Consider the following 22,500-nt stretch of genomic DNA (forward strand, 5'->3'; position numbering starts at 1 on the left):
ACACACACACAGTCACACACAGTCACACACACACACAGTCACACACAGTCACACACAGTCACACACAGTCACACACAGTCACACACACACACAGTCACACACACAGACACACACACACAGTCACACACAGTCACACACACAGACACACACACACACAGACACACACACAGTGTACACACACACACAGTCACACACACACAGTGTACACACACAGTCACACACACAGTGTACATACACACACAGTGTACACACACACAGACACACATACACAGTGTACACACACAGTGTACGCACACACAGTCACACACACACACACAGTCACACACACACAGACAGTGTACATACACACACAGTCACACACACACAGACAGCGTACATACACACAGAGTGTACACACACAGTCACACACACACAGTGTACACACACAGACACACACACAGACATACACAGTGTACACACACAGACACACAACAACAACAACAACCGCCATTCGCCACTAAGTGGCGGTGACGTCACCACGACGCTTGTGCCAGGCCATGTGCACCTTGAGGCCACATGAAGTGTCGAACGCCCGCCGGCAGGAGGTCACGGGGCAGACCCAGCAGGTGCCACGGGTCGACTGACCGAGATGACCGAGATGACTGGCTGATGCACCACCTGTGCCCCCTACTGTACCAACTTGCTGTGCTTTAGCCACCCGGCGCTCCGCTCGTTGTTGTGAGCGTCGCTCCTCCGCCCTCCGTTGTTGCTGGAGGGCGACTGCCTCCAACTGCCCAGTAGCGTCCTTCACGAGCCTCCTCCACAGAGGCCGATCTTGACACCGCTGGTACCAGTCATCGGCAAGTCCACTCAGCTCCACGTCCTCCTGTACCACATCACTCCATCTCTTCTCTAGCCCGTGCCGCGCCCGTTTAGCCCCCTCGATCCGGCCGAACAAAAGCTGTTTAGGCATGCGGTGGCTGGGCATGCGGGCTACATGACCCAGCCAACGCAGCCTTGCCTGCCGGAGGAGCTCACTGATGGGACTTTGCCCAGATCTTTGAAGGACTTGTGAGCTCCTCACACAATCCAGCCTGGTTAAACCCAGGATGGATCGTAGGCAGGCCAGCCTAAATGTTTCCAACCGGCGAAGATGCTCCATTAGGGGGGTCCACGTTTCGCAAGCGTAGAGAAGGGAGGGAATGACCGTGGCCGAGAAGACCTGAAGCTTCGTGCGGAGCGAGAGACCAGGTAGCTTCCACACAGCGTTACGCAACCGATGAAAAGATATTGCCGCTCGACTGATTCGGAGTGAGACCTCTGCTGATAAACTGGAGCCGGTCATAAGCACACTGCCCAGTTATGGGAAACTCTCCACTCTCTCCACAACTGCCCCATCACCGATTGGGAGTTGTGGGGGTGGAGTGCCCGATGGTACAAAATACCCAGGCAGGTGCTTAGTTTTGGTGGGGCTGATGGTAAGGCCCCACCTCTTAGTGGCAAGCTCCAGTCTCAGCAGCAGCGTCTCCAACTCCTCCTCTGAATGAGCAGCTATTACCAAATCATCGGCATACATAACGTGGTTGACCAATAGGGAGCCATCCCTTGATCGCACCCGGGCGTCGATCAGCCTCCCATTATATCTGTACCAAATGGAAATTCCCCCGGTACAGCTATTGAAGGCTTCACGAACTACGCAGTCGAAATAGATGTTAAATAATGTGGGAGCCAGAGGACATCCCTGTCGCACCCCAAGGTGTACAGGGAAAGGCTCCGACTCCCGGCCACGTAGTTTCACCCGGGCCCGCTCACCATCATGAAGGTCCTTAATGATCGTGAGCAGAGGGTCAGACACACACACACAGTCACACACACACACAGTGTACACACACAGACACACACACAGACACACATACAGACACACATTCACACACACATTCACACACACAGACACACACACACAGACACACATTCACACACACAGACACACACACACACAGACACACATTCACACACACAGACACACACACTCACACACATTCACACACACAGACCCACACACTCACACACATTCACACACACAGACACACACACTCACACACATTCACACACACAGACACACAGACACACACACAGACACCCATTCACACACACAGACACACACACGCACATAGACACAAACACAGTGGAGGCCGTGGTAGGGAGTGGTGGGGGGGTCTCTGTTCTCCTACGCCCCCCCCACCCCCCTGCCCCCCCCACCCCCCTGCCCCCCCCCACCCCCCTGCCCCCCCACCCCCCTGCCCCCCCCACCCCCCTGCCCCTCCCCCCTGCCCCCCCCACCCCCCTGCCCCTCCCCCCTGCCCCCCCCACCCCCCTGCCCCCCCCACCCCCCTGCCCCTCCCCCCCTCCACCACCACCTCACCTGCACGGGTGGACGGAGCACATGGGGGGCCCAGGCAGGTGGGGGTGCGTTTCCATGGTGACGGTCTTCTTGGCGTGGTCCTGGCTGATGTCCTCGTACATCTGCTCCATCGACAACGGTTGCCGTGACTACGGCGGAGGAGGGGAGGGGGTGGAGTGGGGGGCAGGGGGGGGGGTGGAGAGGGGGGGTGGGTGTGGAGTGGGGGGTGGAGGGTGGGGGTGGAGGGTGGGGGCGGAGGGTGGAGGGTGGGGGCAAAGGAGGGGGTGGAGGGGGGTGACTCACATGTGTCTCCCCCCCCCGTCTCCCCCCCCGTGTCTCTCCCCCCGTGTCTCCCCCCCGTGTCTCTCCCCCCCGTGTCTCTCCCCCGTGTCTCCCCTCCCCGTGTCTCCCCCCCGTGTCTCCCCCCCGTGTCTCCCCTCCCGTGTCTCTCTCCCCGTGTCTCCCCTCCCGTGTCTCTCCCCCCGTGTCTCTCCCCCCGTGTCTCTCCCCCCCCGTGTCTCCCCCCCGTGTCTCCCCCCCGTGTCTCCCCTCCCGTGTCTCTCTCCCCGTGTCTCCCCTCCCCGTGTCTCCCCCCCGTGTCTCTCCCCCCGTGTCTCTCCCCCCGTGTCTCTCCCCCCGTGTCTCTGCCCCCGTGTCTCTGCCCCCGTGTCTCCCCCCCGTGTCTCCCCCCCCGTGTCTCCCCCCCGTGTCTCCCCCCCCGTGTCTCCCCTCCCGTGTCTCTGCCCCCGTGTCTCCCCTCCCCGTGTCTCCCCCCCGTGTCTCTCCCCCCGTTTCTCCCCCCCCCGTGTCTCCCCCCCGTGTCTCCCCCCCGTGTCTCTCCCCCCGTGTCTCTCCCCCCGTGTCTCTCCCCCCGTGTCTCCCCCCCGTGTCTCCCCCCCGTGTCTCTCCCCCCGTGTCTCTCCCCCCGTGTCTCTCCCCCCGTGTCTCCCCCCCCGTGTCTCCCCCCCGTGTCTCCCCCCCCGTGTCTCTCCCCCCGTGTCTCTCCCCCCGTGTCTCCCCCCCGTGTCTCCCCCCCGTGTCTCTCCCCCCGTGTCTCTCCCCCCCCGTGTCTCCCCCCCGTGTCTCCCCCCCCGTGTCTCTCCCCCCGTGTCTCTCCCCCCGTGTCTCTCCCCCCGTGTCTCTCCCCCCGTGTCTCTCCCCCCCCGTGTCTCCCCTCCCGTGTCTCTCCCCCGTGTCTCTCCCCCCGTGTCTCTCCCCCCGTGTCTCTCCCCCCGTGTCTCCCCCCCGTGTCTCCCCCCCGTGTCTCTCCCCCCGTGTCTCTCCCCCCGCGTCTCTCCCCCCCCGTGTCTCCCCCCCGTGTCTCTCCCCCCGTGTCTCTCCCCCCGTGTCTCCCCTCCCGTGTCTCTCCCCCCGTGTCTCCCCTCCCCGTGTCTCCCCCCCCCGTCTCCCCTCCCCCCACGTACCTCATTGTACCCAGACAGCCACAGACGTGGGGTCTGGTAGTACTTGTCGTAGGTGATGTACAGGTCGTAGGTGCGCGTCTGCAGGATGCCGTCCTCCCCCCCCGGCCCCCCCCCGGCCCCCCCCTCCTCCTCCCCCCCCCTCCTCCCCCCCCCGGCACCCGCGGCCCCCCCCCGACGAGCCCCCCACGGTGAGGACACGCGCATCCAGCGTGGCCTGGGGAGAGACGCACACACACAGACACACATACATACATACATACAGATACACACACACACACACAGACACACACAGACACACACACACACAGACACACACACAGACACACATACATACATACATACAGATACACACACACACAGACACGTAGATACACACACATACACGTAGACACACACAGATACACACACAGACACACACAGATACACACACACACAGATACACACATACACACACACACACAGACACACACACACACAGACACACACACACACAGACACACACAGACATACACCTACACACACACAGACACACACACAGACACACACACAGACACACAGACACACACACATACACACAGACACACACACACAGACACACACGCGCGTGGAACTTACATCATCATCAGCCTCCAACAATCCACTCTCCTCGAACTCTGCAACAAAAACGGAAGACGGCCGGTGAGGACTGTGTCTGTGTCTGTGTGTGTGTCTGTGTGTGTGTCTGTGTGTGTGTCTGTGTGTCTGTGTGTCTGTGTGTGTGTCTGTGTGTCTGTGTGTGTGTCTGTGTGTCTGTGTGTGTGTCTGTGTGTGTGTCTGTGTGTGTGTCTGTGTGTCTGTGTGTCTGTGTGTCTATGTGTGTGTCTGTGTGTGTGTCTGTGTGTCTGTGTGTGTGTGTGTCTGTGTGTGTGTCTGTGTGTGTGTCTGTGTGTCTGTGTGTCTGTATGTGTGTGTCTGTGTGTGTCTGTGTGTGTCTGTGTGTGTGTGTCTGTGTGTGTGTGTGTCTGTGTGTCTGTGTGTGTGTGTGAGTGTGTCTGTGTGTGTCTGTGTGTGTCTGTAGGTGTGTGTCTGTGTGTGTGTGTGTCTGTGTGTGTGTGTGTCTGTGTGTGTCTGTGTGTCTGTGTGTGTGTGTCTGTGTGTGTGTGTCTGTGTGTGTGTCTGTGTGTGTCTGTCTGTGTGTGTCTGTCTGTGTGTGTGTCTGTGTGTCTGTGGCGAGCGGTGGTGCAGCAGTTAGCGCTACGCTGCGCTACGAACCCGGCGACCCGAGTTCAATTCTCGCTCACGGCCACCAACACCACCAGTGACGATTATCTAGATCGACTCAGCCTCAAATGAGTACCTGGTGTAGCGGTGTGTAGTGAACATCGCCACTGGGGAGACAAAGGCGGCCGGGCGTGGTGCTGGCCACCCCACCCCCTCGTGTGCCACAGTGCCGGTAGCCTTCACAGGTGCTGCTCACTAACAGCACTTGCCCCTACAGCCTGTTAGAGGCTACACGGGGGACCTTTGTCTGTGTGGACCTTGACACCGAGGTGCTGTGGTAGCTGGGAGATGTTGACTACCTCGCCTGGTGTGCAGGAGGTCGTGGGTTCCATCCCGACCCTGACGACGCCTGCTGCTGCTGCTGCTGTATATGTGGAGTCTGCGTCTCTCTCTCTCTCACCATCACCATCACGTGGTTGTGCCTTCCGTCACCTGCTCACTGCTGCCATCTAATGGCTGCCCCCCCTACCGCCCCAATGAACCACGAGAGGGCAGCAGTGAGCGGGTAACTGAGTGAGCCGGTGGGCGGGAGAGCGGCTGAGTGTGTGAGCGGGTGAGCGGGGGTGAGCGGCTGAGCGTGTGAGCGTGTGAGCGTGTGAGCGAGTGACCGAGTGAGCGAGTGAGCGAGTGAGCGTGTGAGCGAGTGAGCGGGTGAGCGAGTGAGCGTGTGAGCGAGTGAACGGGTGAGCGAGTGAGCGTGTGAGCGAGTGACCGAGTGAGCGAGTGAGCGAGTGAGCGTGTGAGCGAGTGAGCGGGTGAGCGAGTGAGCGTGTGAGCGAGTGAACGGGTGAGCGAGTGAACGGTTGAGCGAGTGAACGGGTGAGCGAGTGAACGGGTGAGCGAGTGAACGGGTGAGCGAGTGAACGGGTGAGCGAGTGAGCGGCTCAGCGGGTGAGCGGCTGAGCGGGTGAGTGTGTGAGCGGGTGAGAGGGTGAGCGGGTGACCGAATGAGCGGCTGAGCGGGTGATGGGGTGAGTGTGTGAGCGGCTGAGCGTGTGAGCGAGTGACCGAGTGAGCGTGTGAGCGTCACGCCGATGATGAAGCCACCACCACCGCCACCACCGCCACCACCACCACTGCCACCACCACCACCACGTGGCTGAGCTGCCATCGTTGGCGACGACCAGGGAGGGGGTCACTGCGACACACAAACTCCGTGGGGGGCTGGCACCCCCCACCCCTGGCGAGTGACACCACCAATCGTCGCTGCTGCTACTCGCAAACAGTGGCACTTGCCCCAAAGGCCTGTGGGAAATACTGTGGAACCTCGTACACGTCCGTCAATTCGTTCCAGAAGGTGGTAGGGACTTGTACCCAAAATGACGTAGACACCAAACGCATTTTCCCCATGAGACATAAAGGAAATAATCCGTTCCAAAGGAAAATAAATTCGATTTGACGTGTCATACTGTACACTAATGGGGTTGACTAAAATAATTTAGACACTAATGCGGCTCCACCCCCCATGGGGGCAGCCCCCCATGCCCCCCCCCTCTCCGCACCCCCCCTCTCCTCACCCCCCCCCCTCTCCCCACCCCCCCTCTCCCCCACGCCCCCCCCCCTCCCGCTTTGTCTCAGTCGTGAACGCGGGTACTGTACGCGGTGACTCATCCCGACCCACACAGGTTCTAGCAAACAAGGCGGCATCATATCCCAAGCGAGACGTCGTATCCCAAGCAAGACGTCCCAAGCAAGGCGTCGTATCCCAGCAAGGCGTCGTATCCCAAGCAAGGCGTCGTATCCCAAGCAAGGCGTCCGTATCCCAAGCAAGACGTCGTATCCCAAGCAAGGCGTCGTATCAGCCAAGCAAGACGTCGTATCCCAAGCAAGGCGTCGTATCCCCAAGCAAGGCGTCGTATCCCCAAGCAAGGCGTCGTATCCCAAGCAAGACGTCGTATCCCAAGCAAGGCGTCGTATCCCAAGCAAGACGTCGTATCCCAAGCAAGGCGTCGTATCCCAAGCAAGGCGTCGTATCCCAAGCAAGGCGTCGTATCCCAAGCAAGGCGTCGTATCCCAAGCAAGACGTCGTATCCCAAGCAAGGCGTCGTATCCAAGCAAGACGTCGTATCCCAAACAAGACGTCGTATCCCAAGCAAGGCGTCGTATGCCAAGCAAGGCGTCGTATCCCAAGCAAGACGTCGTATCCCAAGCAAGACGTCGTATCCCAAGCAAGGCGTCGTATCCCAAGCAAGGCGTCGTATCCCAAGCAAGGCGTCGTATCCCAAGCAAGGCGTCGTATCCAAGCAAGACGTCGTATCCCAAGCAAGGCGTCGTATCCCAAGCAAGGCGTCGTATCCCAAGCAAGGCGTCGTATCCCAAGCAAGAGCGTCGTATCCCAAGCAAGGGCGTCGTATCCCAAGCAAGGCGTCGTATCCCAAGCAAGGCGTCGTATCCCAAGCAAGACGTCGTATCCCAAGCAAGGCGTCGTATCCCAAGCAAGGCGTCGTATCCCAAGCAAGCGTCGTATCCCAAGCAAGGCAGTCGTATCCCAAGCAAGGCGTCGTATCCCAAGCAAGGCGTCGTATCCCAAGCAAGACGTCGTATCCGAAGCAAGGCATCGTATCCCAAGCAAGGCGTCGTATCCCAAGCAAGGCGTCGTATCCCAAGCAAGACGTCGTATCCCAAGCGAGGCGTCGTATCCCAAGCAAAGGCGTCGTATCCCAAGCAAGGCGTCGTATCCCAAGCAAGGCGTCTTATCCCAAGCAAGGCGTCGTATCCCAAGCAAGGCGTCGTATCCCAAGCAAGGCGTCGTATCCCAAGCAAGGCGTCTTATCCCAAGCAAGGCGTCGTATCCCAAGCAAGGCGTCGTATCCCAAGCAAGGCGTCGTATCCCAAGACATTTTTCTTTCTCGAAAAAACACGACGTGTAACCACATTCGACTTGATCCAAAGCGGTCGTACACCGAGGTCCCATGCAACACGAGAGGGCTACCCGGGGCGCCTTTGGCTTGGTGTTAGAAGGTGCCTCACCCTCCATGTCGGCTGCTTCACCATCGTCGTCGTCGTCGTCGTCATCGTCGTTGGCGTCGTGGACGAGGTGGGCGGAGTGGTGGGGGGCAGCGCCGTGGGGGCCACAGCGCTCGTCCAGAGAGATCTCACGCACAGACTCCACCACGCCGCCCAGCGCCGGGTCTAGCGGGAGATACACCAGCTCACTCACTCGCTCACTCGCTCGCTCACCAGCTCACTCACCAGCTCACTCACCAGAGATCTCACGCACAGACTCCACCACGCCGCCCAGCGCCGGGTCTAGCGGGAGATACACCAGCTCACTCACTCGCTCACTCGCTCACTCGCTCGCTCACCAGCTCACTCACCAGCTCACTCACCAGAGATCTCACGCACAGACTCCACCACGCCGCCCAGCGCCGGGTCTAGCGGGAGATACACCAGCTCACTCACTCGCTCACTCGCTCACTCGCTCGCTCACCAGCTCACTCACCAGCTCACTCACCAGAGATCTCACGCACAGACTCCACCACGCCGCCCAGCGCCGGGTCTAGCGGGAGATACACCAGCTCACTCACTCGCTCGCTCGCTCACCAGCTCACTCACTCACCAGCTCACTCACTCGCTCGCTCGCTCACTCACCAGCTCACTCACCAGCTCACTCACTCACTCACTCGCTCGCTCGCTCACCAGCTCACTCACTCACCAGCTCACTCGCTCACCAGCTCACTCGCTCATCAGCTCACTCGCTCACTCGCTCGCTCACCAGCTCACTCACTCACCAGCTCACTCACCAGCTCACTCACCAGCTCACTCACCAGCTCACTCACTCGCTCACCAGCTCACTCACTCACCAGCTCACTCGCTCGCTCGCTCACTCACTCACCAGCTCACCAGCTCAATCACTCACTCACCAGCTCACTCACCAGCTCACTCGCTCGCTCGCTCACTCACTCACCAGCTCACCAGCTCAATCACTCACTCACCAGCTCACTCACCAGCTCGCTCGCTCACTCGCTCACCAGCTCACTCGCTCACTCACCAGCTCACTCACTCACCAGCTCACCAGCTCACCAGCTCACTCACCAGCTCACTCACTCACCAGCTCACTCACTCACTCACTCACCAGCTCACCAGCTCAATCACTCACTCACCAGCTCACTCACCAGCTCACTCACCAGCTCACTCACCAGCTCACTCACCAGCTCACTCACCAGCTCACTCACTCACCAGCTCACTCACTCACCAGCTCACTCACCAGCTCACTCACTCGCTCACCAGCTCACTCACCCATTCACTCACCAGCTCACTCACTCACTCTCCAGCTCACTCACTCACTCACCAGCTCACTTACTCACCCATTCACTCACCAGCTCACTCACCAGCTCACTCACCAGCTCACTCACCAGCTCACTCACCAGCTCACTCACCAGCTCACTCACCAGCTCACTCACCAGCTCACTCACTCACCAGCTCACTCACTCACCAGCTCACTCACTCACTCGCTCACCAGCTCACTCACTCACCAGCTCACTCACCAGCTCACTCACTCGCTCACCAGCTCACTCACTCACCCATTCACTCACCAGCTCACTCACTCACTCTCCAGCTCACTCACTCACTCACCAGCTCACTTACTCACCCATTCACTCACCAGCTCACTCACCAGCTCACTCACCAGCTCACTCACCAGCTCACTCACCAGCTCACTCACCAGCTCACTCACTCACCAGCTCACCAGCTCAATCACTCACTCACCAGCTCACTCACCAGCTCACTCACCAGCTCACTCACCAGCTCACTCGCTCGCTCGCTCACCAGCTCGCTCACTCACTCACCAGCTCACCAGCTCAATCACTCACTCACCAGCTCACTCACCAGCTCACTCACCAGCTCACTCACCAGCTCACTCACCAGCTCACCAGCTCACTCACCAGCTCACTCGCTCACCAGCTCACTCACCAGCTCACTCACCAGCTCGCTCACCAGCTCGCTCACTCACTCACCAGCTCAATCACTCACTCACCAGCTCACTCACCAGCTCACTCACTCACCAGCTCACTCACCAGCTCACTCACCAGCTCACTCGCTCGCTCGCTCACCAGCTCGCTCACTCACTCACCAGCTCACCAGCTCACTCACTCACTCACTCACTCACCAGCTCACTCACCAGCTCACTCACTCACCAGCTCACTCACCAGCTCACTCACCAGCTCACTCACCAGCTCACTCACCAGCTCACTCACCAGCTCACTCACTCACTCACCAGCTCACTCACCAGCTCACTCGCTCACCAGCTCACTCACCAGCTCACTCACCAGCTCGCTCACCAGCTCGCTCACTCACTCACCAGCTCACCAGCTCAATCACTCACTCACCAGCTCACTCACCAGCTCACTCACTCACCAGCTCACTCACCAGCTCACTCACCAGCTCGCTCACCAGCTCGCTCACTCACTCACCAGCTCACCAGCTCACCAGCTCACTCACTCACTCACCAGCTCACTCACCAGCTCACTCACTCACCAGCTCACTCACTCACCAGCTCACTCACCAGCTCACTCACCAGCTCACTCGCTCGCTCGCTCGCTCACCAGCTCGCTCGCTCGCTCGCTCACCAGCTCGCTCACTCACTCACCAGCTCACCAGCTCAATCACTCACTCACCAGCTCACTCACCAGCTCACTCACCAGCTCACTCACCAGCTCACTCACCAGCTCACTCACCAGCTCACTCGCTCACTCACCAGCTCACTCGCTCACCAGCTCACCAGCTCACTCACCAGCTCGCTCACTCACTCACCAGCTCGCTCGCTCACCAGCTCACCAGCTCACCAGCTCACTCACCAGCTCACTCACTCACCAGCTCACTCACTCAATCACCAGCTCGCTCACCAGCTCATTCACCAGTGTAGTGGTGAGTGTAGTGGTGAGTGTAAGTGGTGAGTCTAGTGGTGAGTGTAGTGGTGGGTGTAGTGGTGAGTGTAGTAGTGATGAGTGTAGTAGTGGTGAGTAGTGGTGAGTAGTGGTGAGTGTAGTGGTGAGTGTAGTAGTGATGAGTGTAGTGGTGGGTGTAGTGGTGAGTGTAGTAGTGGTGAGTAGTGGTGAGTGTAGTGGTGAGTGTACTAGTGGTGAGTAGTGGTGAGTGTAGTGCTGAGTGGTGAGTGTACTAGTGGTGAGTGTACTAGTGGTGAGTGGTGAGTGTACTAGTGGTGAGTAGTGGTGAGTGGTGAGTGTACTAGTGGTGAGTAGTGGTGAGTGTAGTGGTGAGTGTACTAGTGGTGAGTAGTGGTGAGTGGTGAGTGTACTAGTGGTGAGTAGTGGTGAGTGTAGTGGTGAGTGTACTAGTGGTGAGTAGTGGTGAGTGGTGAGTGTACTAGTGGTGAGTAGTGGTGAGAGTAGTGGTGAGTGTACTAGTGGTGAGTGTACTAGTGAGTGTAGTGGTGAGTGTACTAGTGGTGAGTAGTGCTGAGTGGTGAGTGTACTAGTGGTGAGTAGTGGTGAGAGTAGTGGTGAGAGTAGTGGTGAGTGTACTAGTGGTGAGTGTAGTGGTGAGTGGTGAGTGTACTAGTGGTGAGTAGTGGTGAGTGTAGTGGTGAGTGTACTAGTGGTGAGTAGTGGTGAGTGTACTAGTGGTGAGTGTAGTGGTGAGTGTACTAGTGGTGAGTAGTGGTGAGTGTAGTGGTGAGTGTACTAGTGGTGAGTAGTGGTGAGTGTAGTGCTGAGTGGTGAGTGTAGTAGTGGTGAGTAGTGGTGAGTGTAGTGGTGAGTAGTGGTGGGTGTAGTGGTGAGTGTAGTGGTGAGTGTACTAGTGGTGGGTGTAGTGGTGAGTGTAGTGGTGAGTAGTGGTGAGTGTAGTGGTGAGTAGTGGTGAGTGTAGTGGTGAGTAGTGGTGAGTAGTGGTGAGTGTAGTGGTGAGTGTACTAGTGGTGAGTAGTGGTGAGTGTAGTGGTGAGTGTAGTGGTGGGTGTAGTGGTGAGTGTAGTGGTGAGTAGTGGTGAGTGTAGTGGTGGGTGTAGTGGTGAGTGTAGTGGTGGGTGTAGTAGTGGTGAGTGTAGTGGTGAGTGGTGAGTGTACTAGTGGTGAGTAGTGGTGAGTGTAGTGGTGAGTGTAGTGGTGAGTGTAGTGGTGAGTAGTGGTGAGTGTAGTGGTGGGTGTAGTGGTGAGTGTGGTGGTGAGTGGTGAGTAGTGGTGAGTGTAGTGGTGGGTGTAGTAGTGGTGAGTGTGGTGGTGAGTGGTGAGTAGTGGTGAGTGTAGTGGTGAGTGGTGAGTGTACTAGTGGTGAGTAGTGGTGAGTGTAGTGGTGGGTGTAGTAGTGGTGAGTGTAGTGGTGAGTAGTGGTGAGTGTAGTGGTGAGTAGTGGTGAGTGTAGTGGTGAGTAGTGGTGAGTGTAGTGGTGGGTGTAGTAGTGGTGAGTGTAGTGGTGAGTGGTGAGTGTACTAGTGGTGAGTGGTGAGTGTACTAGTGGTGAGTAGTGGTGAGTGTAGTGGTGAGTGTACTAGTGGTGAGTGTACTAGTGGTGAGTAGTGGTGAGTGGTGAGTGTACTAGTGGTGAGTAGTGGTGAGTGTAGTGGTGAGTGTACTAGTGGTGAGTGTACTAGTGGTGAGTAGTGGTGAGTGGTGAGTGTACTAGTGGTGAGTAGTGGTGAGTGTAGTGGTGAGTGTACTAGTGGTGAGTAGTGGTGAGTGGTGAGTGTACTAGTGGTGAGTAGTGGTGAGTGTACTAGTGGTGAGTGTACTAGTGGTGAGTGTACTAGTGAGTGTAGTGGTGAGTGTACTAGTGGTGAGTAGTGCTGAGTGGTGAGTGTACTAGTGGTGAGTAGTGGTGAGTGTAGTGGTGAGTAGTGGTGAGAGTAGTGGTGAGAGTAGTGGTGAGTGTACTAGTGGTGAGTGTAGTGGTGAGTGGTGAGTGTACTAGTGGTGAGTAGTGGTGAGTGTAGTGGTGAGTAGTGGTGAGAGTAGTGGTGAGAGTAGTGGTGAGTAGTGGTGAGTGTAGTGGTGAGTGTAGTGGTGAGTGTAGTGGTGAGTGTACTAGTGGTGAGTGTAGTGGTGAGAGTAGTGGTGAGAGTAGTGGTGAGTAGTGGTGAGTGTAGTGGTGAGTGTAGTGGTGAGTGTAGTGGTGAGTGTAGTGGTGAGTGTACTAGTGGTGAGTGTAGTGGTGAGAGTAGTGGTGAGAGTAGTGGTGAGTAGTGGTGAGTGTAGTGGTGAGTGTAGTGGTGAGTGTACTAGTGGTGAGTGTAGTGGTGAGTGGTGAGTGTACTAGTGGTGAGTAGTGGTGAGTGTAGTGGTGAGTAGTGGTGAGAGTAGTGGTGAGAGTAGTGGTGAGTGTAATGGTGAGTAGTGGTGAGAGTAGTGGTGAGAGTAGTGGTGAGTGTAATGGTGAGTAGTGGTGAGAGTAGTGGTGAGAGTAGTGGTGAGTGTAGTGGTGAGTGGTGAGTGTACTAGTGGTGAGTGTACTAGTGGTGAGTGTACTAGTGGTGAGTGTACTAGTGGTGAGTGTAGTGGTGAGTGGTGAGTGTACTAGTGGTGAGTAGTGGTGAGTGTAGTGGTGAGTAGTGGTGAGAGTAGTGGTGAGAGTAGTGGTGAGTGTACTAGTGGTGAGTAGTGGTGAGTGTAGTGGTGAGTAGTGGTGAGAGTAGTGGTGAGAGTAGTGGTGAGTGTACTAGTGGTGAGTGTAGTGGTGAGTGGTGAGTGTACTAGTGGTGAGTAGTGGTGAGTGTAGTGGTGAGTGGTGAGTGTAGTGGTGAGTAGTAGTGAGTGTAGTGGTGAGTAGTGGTGAGTGTAATGGTGAGTGTACTAGTGGTGAGTAGTGGTGAGTAGTGGTGAGTGTAGTGGTGAGTGGTGAGTGTAGTGGTGAGTAGTGGTGAGTGTAGTGGTGAGTAGTGGTGAGTGTAATGGTGAGTGTACTAGTGGTGATTAGTGGTGAGTAGTGGTGAGTGTAGTGGTGAGTGGTGAGTGTAGTGGTGAGTAGTGGTGAGTGTAGTGGTGAGTAGTGGTGAGTGTAGTGGTGAGTGTAGTGGTGAGTGTACTAGTGGTGAGTAGTGGTGAGTAGTGGTGAGTGTACTAGTGGTGAGTAGTGGTGAGTGTAGTGGTGAGTAGTGGTGAGTGTAGTGGTGAGTGGTGAGTGTAGTGGTGGTGAGTAGTGGTGAGTGTACTAGTGGTGAGTAGTGGTGAGTGTAGTGGTGAGTGTACTAGTGGTGAGTAGTGGTGAGTGTAGTGGTGAGTAGTGGTGAGTGTAGTGGTGAGTAGTGGTGAGTGTAGTGGTGAGTGGTGAGTGTAGTGGTGAGTAGTGGTGAGTGTAGTGGTGAGTGTACTAGTGGTGAGTAGTGGTGAGTGTAGTGGTGAGTAGTGGTGAGTAGTGGTGAGTGTAGTGGTGAGTGTAGTGGTGAGTGTAGTGGTGAGTAGTGGTGAGTGTAGTGGTGAGTAGTGGTGAGTGTAGTGGTGGGTGTAGTAGTGGTGAGTGTAGTGGTGAGTAGTGGTGAGTGTAGTGGTGAGTGTACTAGTGGTGAGTGTAGTGGTGAGTAGTGGTGAGTAGTGGTGAGTGTAGTGGTGAGTGGTGAGTGTACTAGTGGTGAGTAGTGGTGAGTGTAGTGGTGAGTAGTGGTGAGTAGTGGTGAGTGTAGTGGTGAGTGTAGTGGTGAGTAGTGGTGAGTGTAGTGGTGAGTAGTGGTGAGTGTAGTGGTGAGTAGTGGTGAGTGTAGTGGTGAGTAGTGGTGAGTGTAGTGGTGAGTGTAGTGGTGAGTCTGACCTGGGTGGTGGTGAGTGTACTAGTGGTGAGTAGTGGTGAGAGTAGTGGTGAGTGTAGTGGTGAGTAGTGGTGAGTGTAGTGGTGAGTAGTGGTGAGTAGTGGTGAGTGTAGTGGTGAGTAGTGGTGAGTGTAGTGGTGAGTCTGACCTGGGTGGTGGTGAGTGTCCACCCACCCTCCGTCTCCATCCTCCTCCTCAATGATGGCCTCCTGATCCTCACAGTACTCCATCTGCTTGCAGCGCTTGTAGCAGGGGACTGCACAACAACAACAACAACCACAACAACCACCACAACAACAACAACACAACAACCAATAACACACACACATACACACTGCACCGCACACACACACTCACCACACCACATACACACTGCACCATACACACACATACACACTGCACCACACACACACTGCACCACACACACACACTGCACCACACACACACACATACACACTGCACCACACACACACTGCACCACACACACACACACTGCACCACACACACACACTGCACCACACACACACACACTGTACCACACACACACATACACACTGCACCACACACACACTGCACCACACACACACACTGCACCACACACACACACATACACACTGCACCACACACACACACACTGTACCACACACACACATACACACTGCACCACACACACACTGCACCACACACACACACTGCACCACACACACACACATACACACTGCACCACACACACACTGCACCACACACACACACACTGCACCACACACACACACTGCACCACACACACACACACTGTACCACACACACACATACACACTGCACCACACACACACTGCACCACACACACACACTGCACCACACACACACACATACACACTGCACCACACACACACACATACACACTGCACCACACACACACTGCACCACACACACACACACTGCACCACACACACACACTGCACCACACACACACACACTGCACCACACACACACATACACACTGCACCACACACACACTGCACCACACACACACACACACTGCACCACACACACACACTGCACCACACACACACACATACACACTGCACCATACACACACTGCACCACACACACACACATACACACTGCACCACACACACACTGCACCACACACACACACTGCACCACACACACACACATACACACTGCACCACACACACACTGCACCACACACACACACACTGCACCACACACACACACTGCACCACACACACACACATACACACACATACACACCGCACCACACACACACACACATACACACTGCACCACACACACTGCACCACACACACACACTGCACCACACACACACACATACACACACATACACACTGCACCACACACACACTGCACCACACACACACACATACACACACATACACACCGCACCACACACACACACACACTTACTCATCACACCACACACACACACATACACACTGCACCACACACACACACATACACACACATACACACTGCACCACACACACACTGCACCACACACACACATACACACACATACACACAGCACCACACACACACACACACTTACTCATCACACCACACACACACACATACACACTGCACCACACACACACACTCACCACACCACACACACACTGCACCATACACACACGTACACACTGCACCACACACACACTGCACCACACACACACATACACACACGTACACACTTCACCACACACACACACACACACTCACCACACCACACACACACTGCACCATACACACACATACACACTGCACCACACACACACTGCACCATACACACACACACACACATACACACTGCACCACACACACACACACACACACTCACTCACCACACCACACACACACACTTCACTACACATACACACAGCACCACACACACACATACACACTGCAATACACACCACACACCCACCACACACATACACACTGCACCACACACACACACACACACTGCACCACACACACTGCACCACACACACACACACTGCACCACACACACACACACTGCACCACACACACTGCACCACACACACACACACTCACTCACCACACCACACACACACTGCACCATACACACACATACACACTGCACCACACACACACTGCACCATACACACACATACACACATACACACACACACACGCACCACACACACACTTCACCACACACACACACAGCACTACACACACACACAGCACCACACACACACACACATACACACACGCACCACACACACACTTCACCACACACACACACAGCACCACACACACACACAGCACCACACACACACATACACACTGCAGCACACACATACACACACACATACACACATACACACACGCACCACACACACACACAACACCACACACACACACAGCACCACACATTGCACCACACATACACACTGCAGCACACACACACACTGCACCACACATACACACTGCAGCACACACACACACATACACACACGTACCACACACACACACTTCACCACACATACACACTGCAGCACACACACACACTGCACCACACATACACACTGCAGCACACACACACACATACACACATACACACACGCACCACACACACACACTGCAGCACACACACACACTGCAGCACACACGACGTGGATGTGTGGCGTGGATGTGTGACGGTGTGGGTGTGTGACGGTGTGGTGTGGTGGTGGTGTGACGTGTGGTGTGGGTGTGTGACGGTGTGGTGTGGATGTGTGTGACGTGTGGTGTGGATGTGTGACAGTGTGGTTGTGTGTGGCGTGGATGAGTGGTGTGGATGTGGTTGTGTGTGACAGTGTGGTTGTGTGACGTGTGGTGTGGTTGTGTGGTGGTGTGGATGTGTGGTGGTGTGGGTGTGTGGTGGTGTGGGTGTGTGGTGGTGTGGGTGTGTGGTGGTGTGGTGTGGGTGTGTGGTGGTGTGGGTGTGTGGTGGTGTGGGTGTGTGACGTGTGGTGTGGGTGTGTGGTGGTGTGGGTGTGTGGTGGTGTGGGTGTGTGGTGGTGTGGGTGTGTGACGTGTGGTGTGGGTGTGTGGTGGTGTGGGTGTGTGGTGGTGTGGGTGTGTGGTGGTGTGGGTGTGTGACGTGTGGTGTGGTTGTGTGGTGGTGTGGGTGTGTGACGTGTGGTGTGGGTGTGTGGTGGTGTGGGTGTGTGACGTGTGGTGTGGGTGTGTGGTGGTGTGGGTGTGTGGTGGTGTGGGTGTGTGGTGGTGTGGGTGTGTGGTGGTGTGGGTGTGTGACGTGTGGTGTGGTGGTGTGACGTGTGGTGTGGGTGTGTGGTTGTGTGACTGTGTGTGACGTGTGGTGTGGGTGTGTGGTTGTGTGACTGTGTGTGACGTGTGGTGTGGGTGTGTGGTTGTGTGACTGTGTGTGACGTGTGGTGTGGGTGTGTGGTTGTGTGACTGTGTGTGACGTGTGGTGTGGGTGTGTGGTTGTGTGACTGTGTGTGACGTGTGGTGTGGGTGTGTGGTTGTGTGACTGTGTGTGACGTGTGGTGTGGGTGTGTGGTTGTGTGACTGTGTGTGACGTGTGGTGTGGGTGTGTGGTTGTGTGACTGTGTGTGACGTGTGGTGTGGGTGTGTGGTTGTGTGACTGTGTGTGACGTGTGGTGTGGGTGTGTGGTTGTGTGACTGTGTGTGACGTGTGGTGTGGGTGTGTGGTTGTGTGACTGTGTGTGACGTGTGGTGTGGGTGTGTGGTTGTGTGACTGTGTGTGACGTGGTGGGTGTGTGGTTGTGTGTAACGAGGGTGACGTCCCCGGCGCTGTCACCGTTGCGGGTGATGAGGAACTGCTGCCCTCGGGGGAAGTACGCCTTGACACGCGCCTCCTCGCCCATCGCCCTGCGGGGTACACACACACACAGTACACACACAGTACACACACACACAGTACACACACAGTACACACACAGTACACACACAGTACACACACAGAGTACACACAGTACACACACAGTACACACACAGTACACACACAGTACACACACAGTACACACAGTACACACACAGCACACACACACAGTACACACAGTACACACAGTACACACACACAGTACACACAGTACACACACAGTACACACACACAGTACACACACAGTACACACACAGTACACACACAGCACACACACACAGTACACACAGTACACACAGTACACACACAGTACACACAGTACACACACAGTACACACACAGTACACACACACAGTACACACACAGTACACACACACAGTACACACACAGCACACACACAGCACACACACAGTACACACACAGTACACACACACAGTACACACACAGTACACACACAGTACACACACACAGTACACACAGTACACACACAGTACACACAGTACACACACAGTACACACACACACACACAGTACAGAGTACACACACAGTACACACACACAGTACACACACAGTACACACAGTACACACAGTACACACACACAGTACACACACACAGTACACACACAGTACACACACAGTACACACAGTACACACACACAGTACACACAGTACACACAGTACACACACAGTACACACACACAGTACACACACAGTACACACACAGTACACACAGTACACACACACAGTACACACACACAGTACACACACAGTACACACAGTACACACAGTACACACACACAGTACACACAGTACACACACAGTACACACACACAGTACACACACACAGTACAGAGTACACACACAGTACACACACAGTACACACAGTACACACACACACACAGTACACACACAGTACACACACACAGTACACACACACAGTACACACAGTACACACAGTACACACACAGTACACACACAGTACACACACACAGTACACACACACAGTACACACACAGTACACACACACACAGTACACACACCACACACACACAGTACACACACACAGTACACACACAGTACACAGTCAGTACACACACACACCCAGTACACACACACAGTACACACACAGTACACACACCCAGTACACACACACAGTACACACACAGTACACACACACAGTACACACACACAGTACACACAGTACACACACAGTACACACAGTACACATACACACACACAGTACACACACACAGCACACACACACAGTACACACACACAGTACACACACCACACACACACAGTACATACACACACAGTACACACACACAGTACACACACACAGTACACACACACAGTACACACACACAGTACACACACACAGTGCACACACACAGTGCACACACACAGTACACACACCACACACACACAGTACATACACACACAGTACACACACACAGTACACACACACAGTACACACACACAGTACACACACACACACAGTACATACACACACAGTACACACACACAGTACACACACACAGTACACACACCACACACACACAGTACATACACACACAGTACACACACACAGTACACACACACAGTACACACACAGTACACACAGTACACACACACAGTACACAGTACACACACACAGTACACACACAGTACACACACACAGTACACACAGCACACACACAGTACACACACAGCACACACACAGTACACACACAGTACACACAGCACACACAGTACACACACAGTACACACAGAGTACACACACAGTACACACAGAGTACACACACAGTACACACACAGTACACACACACAGTACACACACAGCACACACACAGCACACACACAGTACACACACAGTACACACACAGCACACACACAGCACACACAGTACACACACACAGTACACACACAGTACACACACACTACACACACACAGTACACACACACTACACACACACAGTACACACACAGCACACACACACAGCACACACACAGCACACACAGTACACACACACAGTACACACACAGTACACACACACAGTACACACACACAGTACACACACAGTACACACAGAGTACACACACAGTACACACACAGTACACACACACAGTACACACACAGTACACACACAGTACACACACAGCACACACACAGAGTACACACACAGCACACACACAGTACACACACAGCACACACACAGAGTACACACACAGTACACACACACAGTACACACACAGCACACACACAGAGTACACACACAGTACACACACACAGTACACACACAGTACACACACACAGTACACACACAGCACACACACAGAGTACACACACAGTACACACACACAGCACACACACAGAGTACACACACACAGTACACACACAGCACACACACAGTACACACACAGCACACACACAGAGTACACACACAGCACACACACACAGTACACACACAGCACACACACAGCACACACACAGTACACACACAGCACACACACAGAGTACACACACAGTACACACACACAGTACACACACAGCACACACACAGCACACACACAGTACCTCACTCTCACGGTGAGTACCTCACTCACGGTGAGTACCTCACGGCGAGTACCTCACACACTCACGGTGAGTACCTCACTCACACGGCGAGTACCTCACACACTCACGGGGGGGGCAGGGTGGGGGCGGGGTGGGGGCGGGGTGGGGGCGGGGTGGGGGCGGGGTGGGGGCGGGGTGGGGGCGGGGTGGGGGCGGGGTGGGGGCGGGGTGGGGGCGGGGTGGGGGCGGGGTGGGGGCGGGGTGGGGGCGGGGTGGGGGCGGGGTGGGGGCGGGGTGGGGGCGGGGTGGGGGCGGGGTGGGGGCGGGGTGGGGGCGGGGTGGGGGCGGGGTGGGGGCGGGGTGGGGGCGGGGTGGGGGCGGGGTGGGGGCGGGGTGGGGGCGGGGTGGGGGCGGGGTGGGGGCGGGGTGGGGGCGGGGTGGGGGCGGGGTGGGGGCGGGGTGGGGGCGGGGTGGGGGCGGGGTGGGGGCGGGGTGGGGGCGGGGTGGGGGCGGGGTGGGGGCGGGGTGGGGGCGGGGTGGGGGCGGGGTGGGGGCGGGGTGGGGGCGGGGTGGGGGCGGGGTGGGGGCGGGGTGGGGGCGGGGTGGGGGCGGGGTGGGGGCGGGGTGGGGGCGGGGTGGGGGCGGGGTGGGGGCGGGGTGGGGGCGGGGTGGGGGCGGGGTGGGGGCGGGGTGGGGCAGGGGGGGGCAGGAACTCACCATTGCCAGGTTGGGCAGTGGTGGACGAGATGTTCACCAGCTGCGATGAACTGTGACGACATCATCACCATCATCATCACCACCATCATCACTATCATCACCACCATCATCATCACCATCATCATCACCATCATCATCATCACCATCATCACCATCATCATCATCACCATCATCATCACCATCATCATCACCATCATCATCATCATCACCATTATCATCACTATCATCATCACCATCATCACCACCATCATCACCATCATCATCATCACCACCATCATCAACATCATCATCACCATCATCATCACCATCATCATCACCATCATCATCATCACCACCATCATCATCACCATCATCACCATCATCATCACCATCATCATCATCATCACCACCATCATCACCATTATCATCACCATCATCATCACTATCATCACCATCATCACCATCATCATCACCATCATCACCATCATCATCACCATCATCATCACCATCATCATCATCACCATCATCACCATCATCATCATCATCATCACCATCATCACCATCATCACCATCA

At 55.9% G+C, this 22,500-nt stretch overlaps 1 protein-coding gene across 1 annotated transcript in view; it reads right to left on the bottom strand.

Annotated features, from left to right (window-relative positions):
* The window catches only part of LOC144952219 (ubiquitin-like-conjugating enzyme ATG3), a 30,457-nt gene that overhangs the window by 2,107 nt on the left and 5,850 nt on the right, over positions 1–22,500 (bottom strand). The window contains 8 exon segments of the mRNA XM_078882630.1: positions 2,402–2,529; positions 3,805–3,906; positions 3,908–4,018; positions 4,420–4,457; positions 8,035–8,196; positions 14,907–15,014; positions 18,594–18,664; positions 21,948–21,997. Of these exon segments, the coding sequence (XP_078738756.1) occupies positions 2,402–2,529; positions 3,805–3,906; positions 3,908–4,018; positions 4,420–4,457; positions 8,035–8,196; positions 14,907–15,014; positions 18,594–18,664; positions 21,948–21,997 (770 nt within the window).

The sequence above is a fragment of the Lampetra fluviatilis genome, chromosome 66 (assembly GCF_964198595.1).
Source record: "Lampetra fluviatilis chromosome 66, kcLamFluv1.1, whole genome shotgun sequence".
Classification (NCBI taxonomy): domain Eukaryota; kingdom Metazoa; phylum Chordata; class Hyperoartia; order Petromyzontiformes; family Petromyzontidae; genus Lampetra; species Lampetra fluviatilis.